Source organism: Copadichromis virginalis, linkage group LG18 (assembly GCF_057382275.1).
Source record: "Copadichromis virginalis isolate Kocher_CV1m ecotype Utaka linkage group LG18, C_Virginalis_male_GT1.1, whole genome shotgun sequence".
Lineage (NCBI taxonomy): Eukaryota > Metazoa > Chordata > Actinopteri > Cichliformes > Cichlidae > Copadichromis > Copadichromis virginalis.
Window position 1 is genome coordinate 29,025,663 of NC_140635.1, and position 5,055 is coordinate 29,030,717.

Sequence of the window (5,055 nt, forward strand, 5' to 3'; positions counted from 1 at the left end):
TCCATAAAAGCTGCAATTCTCATTATCTTGAAAACAATATTGCTCTGTTAGTCTAACCCCCTCAAATGTGGCAACCATGGAAAGCTAAGGATGACCTCTTGACAGTACAGTAGGACTCATGTAGATTGCATAAATAGTGCTTGAATTAGAGTTTTCAGAGTCATGTCCCCACAAAAGACTTTGGTCTTTGGAAGCTCTACCTGAGTAAAGGGGAAGAAGATTGTTTAATCAGGATCATGTTTTTCCCCCTAACACATTATTTGGTGGGGACGCTACACTGTTACTTGGTTTCTAGCACTACCTGCTTTTCACATTTTTTTTTAAATAACAATCCTAATATTAAGCTATTAGTATCGCAAGGTGAGGGTCTTAGACCTTGCCATTTTTAAAGACAAGAAAGACTTTACACATCTGTATTTAGAAACCAACAGAAAGAAACATTATATTACATGGAAGCAGCTTTCATCCAACTTTGCTTAACCCTTTCATGCATGAATTATGACAACCTCAATCAGGATTGTTTTCTTAAGTATTTTTATTCATCTTTAGGCATGAAAAAAGATTGTTGAACTTTTTTTTAAACTTTTTTAAAATGTTTTTTAAAATGTCCACCTGTGGACAACATATGTTTTGACTTATGAATTTGGAAAAACGAATAAATAATATACACTGTGTTGTGTTTATGTGCAAGTAAACTATGAACACTGACACAAATACAAGAAAACAGTCTTTGAATAGCTGTTCATTATAGTGGCCACTATATGTGAAATCGTTAAAGAAAATATCTCTTTTTGTCAATTCCTATAGAATAGAATAGAATTAGAATAGAATTCAACTTTATTGTCATTGCACATGCACAGGTACAGGGCAACGAAATGCAGTTTCACAGGGCCAAGAAAGAATATGACCAAGAAAGAAAAGTTTCAAAAATAATAACATTTACTAAGGCTTTCAGACACTAGCCCTTCAACCAGTCGCTGACACTGGATCACCAGCCATCGGTTGAATCATTCTGCACGACAACACCATCACTCCATTCACTCCACTGAGATGATCCAGAGCAGGTATTTGTTATTCGTGTCCTCATTCTCAGTTTGTAGGTGCGTGTGGCATCTGAAACTGGCTCTCTGTAAGACTGCTGGGCGATCAAGTATATTGGCTGTTCCTGTTTTGAAAAGAGCCATTAAAAATAAATAAATAAATCTTGGGTTTACCTTAATGTTCCTCTGTACCTCAGACTGCTCTGACTTTCAACTTCTATTGAGTACAGCTAAACCTATCAGAATGTGTTATTTATTGCTTCTGAGAATGGAAAAAAATGTAACCAGCATTTATCAAAAGATGTTCACATTTTCTACTTTAAAAAGTCATTTTTGTTTTTCTCTAATTAAAACATTAAAAATACTTTAGTCCTCACTGAGTTGAGTTTTTCACCAAGTTTGTCTCATTCATTAATCCTGTCATATGTGCACAAGAAAGATCCGTGATCAGAGATACTGTACCTGATCACCTTTGTCCAGCTGGTATTCAAAACAATAAGAGTTAACGACTTCTCTGGTGCGAGGCAGACCCCATGATACAACCAGGGCTCCACCTTTGACTGAAGCATAGATGTTTGGAGGTGGAGAAAGGAGCTCTGTCTCACACACACAGACACACAGACACACATGCACAATTAGTAAAATAACTGGAAACGTTTAATTCTGAACATCTGCTGTAGATTGTGGCTGAAATACACTGGAGTCTGAACTGAAACTTCAGGTTACCACTCCATACCCCTGTACTTGGCACTAACCCCCAGTTTTAGTCACAGCCTTCAAGATCTCAAAGGACAGAAATTTTTTAATTACTGATGAAGAAAAATTGTCAAAAGCGAGAGAGATATTTGTATTTTTTTTAATCTGATCTATAGCATTGTCATTTATAACTACTTAATAGTCTTGAAATATTACCCAGCATGTCCATGTCATACACGTAGGTGTAAGACGTCCACTTGTTCTGCATGGACTTGTTCAAATGAAGGATGACTTCTGCCATATTATTGCTGAGAATCAAAGACGCTGATCCAGCTCTTTCCACAGAAGTATAGTTTAGTGACTCAACCAGTATTTCATCATCACAAATGCTGGTAGGGGAGACAGAGGAGATACAGACTCAAAGCAGTGTTTCAGCTTATTGTACCTTATTTGTAAATAAAGCTGTATTTAAAAATAAGAATACCTGATAAACACAGAGAGCTTAGTATCCTTCTCTAAAGTGTTGAATGACCAGGAGCAGTTGAGCTCATTTGTTGGGTAGAGGAGGCAGATAAACTTCTCCTTTATATCTGTAAGGTCTTCATAGGAATCCTGCTGAGCTGAAGTCCGTATGAGAACCATACCAAACTTCACATACAAGATCAGAACATTGAAACATTAAAAAACGCACCATATTTATATTTATTAGTTAGAGCCATACATTTTTGGACAGTCTCTGTACACCAACACAATGGTGCTGGAGTAAAGAGTGGCAAGCCATTAAAGCCATTTTTATACATAAAATTGTAATTCCTGTCTGGATTTCAATGACTTCCTGATTGTTTAATTTCAAATCGGCTGTAGTTGTGTACAGAGTCAAAACTACAATAACTGTCTCACTGTTCAAATACTTATGGACCTAATGGTACAAGCACCATATCTGTATGGTCTTTCAAAGACAAAAGGATAGGTTTATTTTCACCTCGTACTGGTCATCCATTTTCTCTTGACAGGCATTCAAAGTGTGGCCCTCAGATTCTTGGGGGAAAGAAGAAGAAGAAGAAAAGGAAATAAAGCTGAACACCACCCTGATTAATAATATTAAAGGAAATCTTTTGTTTAAAAAAAAACACCAATGACTTAAGGTCAAATGTTTTCATAGCTATTCCTTATAGCCCATTTGTTCACAGAGTGTCTGTGTACATTGTGATTACTCTTTCACTTACCACATTGTGTGAACCACAAAACCAACAAACTGGACCAAATAACAGGATGATGTGGAAACAGCTTCATGGCTGATCTGAGTGATACAAATGTGCACACATACGCATGTATCAATAAGCATGCAGCATTCATTAGAAAGCACAGAGACGCTGCTGTAGCACTTTTCAAAAAGCATTTTCCTGTGTTACTTCCCCCTTTTTACATGCGTACATACGGAAGTTGGGACGTCTCAGTGGTCACATAATCAAACACAAAGAAACTTCTTTCCTCGTACGAGTTTTACGTCTTCACTAAGTTACACTGACTTGTGAATTTTAACAACATAAATGCAATTTTCCATTGCCACCAACTACTTTTATCCACAGAAAAGAAAGGACATGATACGTTTGCTTTGTTCATACATTCAGAAGATAAATAGCCTCGACTATGATTAACTATTCTGGATTAAAGCTCTCATATGAATCAAATCGAATAATAAAGTCACCTGTCATGGTTGTGCTATAGTAACAATGCTATAAAAGAAATAGTAAAAAGCTGTTACCTTCAGTTGTCCCTCTACTGTCAATGACTGTGATTCTCTGCCTGAGGACAATGACACGTTTCTGAACAAAGAAGAAGCATGACGTCACGCACTGTAGATTCAGGAAACCTGGAAATCTTTCTGTGAATTTATTCTGCTTCACTTATGTATGCTGCAACCGCAAGTCAAGTCGATTGATTGAATATCCAATCATTATTTTTAAATTATCCAAAGCTCAGTCATGATGGCCGCAGACTGAACAGAGTATTCCACACATGCCTTTCCCAGTAACACTTTCATTACACACACTTGATACAGTGGGGCCATTGTAAGTTCATGGGTGACATTAGACAGATAGTGAGACACCTCCTTATCAGGGAGAGATAGGCCAACATGTGAGAGTTAGGGAATGTTCTTTGTTTTGGAAGGTTTAAAGACTTCCTCAGAAAACGGTTTGGTGTTTGATCTGAACATTTTCTCCACTGCAGTGTTTTCCTTTTCTTCATTCTTTTAATAATCCTCACTGTACCTCACTTTGTAAACTGACCCCAAAACCCCTTTTGGGTAACTGTGACAGGAAATGATGTGATTCATACATGGTGTTATAGCAGACACAATAACCCACTATCACTAGAACGCTGTTCAGTGCTGTCCTCTTGTAATAATGTCCAGTGAGAGATGATGTCACAGCACGAAAACTGTATTTATCATTGGCACACATTAAGCACAAACTGTAGCTGGTCAGTAGGGGAGTGGTTCTGAAATTGTAGGAAATAATATAAACATCGTCTTGATGCATTCTCAGTCATCCAGGAAAGTAAATCTCCAAAAAGTTGATTCTGTTGATCTGGATGTAGCGTTTTTTGGGAGAAATGTTTTGTCACCCATCCAAGTGACTTCTTCAATCTCGAAGAAGAGACTGAACTGCCAGGAGTTGTGGCCCCAAAGTACATCCAGGGAGAAGGTAGTCACTGATACAAGTCAATTCTTGCCGTTATGCTGCGCCATGTGGCATGGGATATAGCAGCTAGTCGGAGTATTCTCAGCTCAATTTTAATTTTAATTTCAATTCAATTTTATTTCTACAGCGGGAAATCACAACAGGAGTCGCCTCAAAGCGCTTTATATTGTAGACCCTACAAAGATGCAGTATAGTTTGAAAACATAACTTCCCCTTTCCAGTCTCTGAATCTCTGTTGTGTAGGCAAGGACATGCTCCAGTGACTTCAACAATCTGCGCTCTGTACTGTGGCGCACAGGGAGAACTGCCTCCTTAGGTGCAGACAGCGTAGACATATTATAAGCCTGTAGGAGCTGTGTTGCATACAGCTTAACTCCACCAATGTCTCAAGAAGCTTAATAGCTTCTTGTCACGACCTGGTGCTGGCTTTGGCAGTGCAAAAGGGTAGCACATCCATTTGCCATAGTCTCTCCAACATCTCAAAACAGGTTTGCATTCTGGGACTGACGGGTGGTGAAATAACACTGGTCCTCAGTCAAGTGCTCCTTAGTCAAGAGTTATTCATCTCTGGCTCGCTTCCACAGCATGTCTTTTAACCTGTCTTCCTTCTTTCT

The 5,055-nt window shown here is 38.3% G+C and overlaps 1 protein-coding gene across 1 annotated transcript; it reads right to left on the bottom strand.

The window, feature by feature from the left end:
* Window positions 1-517: 517 nt before the first annotated feature.
* Window positions 518-3,739, bottom strand: LOC146688199 (uncharacterized). Its single transcript, XM_085438957.1, has 7 exons — window positions 3,502-3,739; window positions 2,963-3,036; window positions 2,719-2,774; window positions 2,221-2,384; window positions 1,953-2,125; window positions 1,503-1,636; window positions 518-1,165 (listed from the first exon to the last, which is right to left on the bottom strand). Exons 2-7 carry the CDS (start codon window positions 3,027-3,029, stop codon window positions 989-991), a joined length of 771 nt encoding a protein of 256 aa, XP_085295083.1. The 5' UTR covers window positions 3,030-3,036; window positions 3,502-3,739; the 3' UTR covers window positions 518-988.
* Window positions 3,740-5,055: the final 1,316 nt, after the last annotated feature.

Coding starts and splice junctions, on each gene's coding strand:
- LOC146688199 (XM_085438957.1), bottom strand. CDS start 3,029: ATGAAGCTGTTTCCACATCATCCTGTTATTTGGTCCAGTTTGTTGGTT. Junction 2,775..2,962: donor TTTGTGGTTCACACAATGTG/GTAAGTGAAAGA, acceptor CTTTCCCCCAAG/AATCTGAGGGCCACACTTTG. Junction 2,385..2,718: donor AAATGGATGACCAGTACGAG/GTGAAAATAAAC, acceptor TTGTATGTGAAG/TTTGGTATGGTTCTCATACG.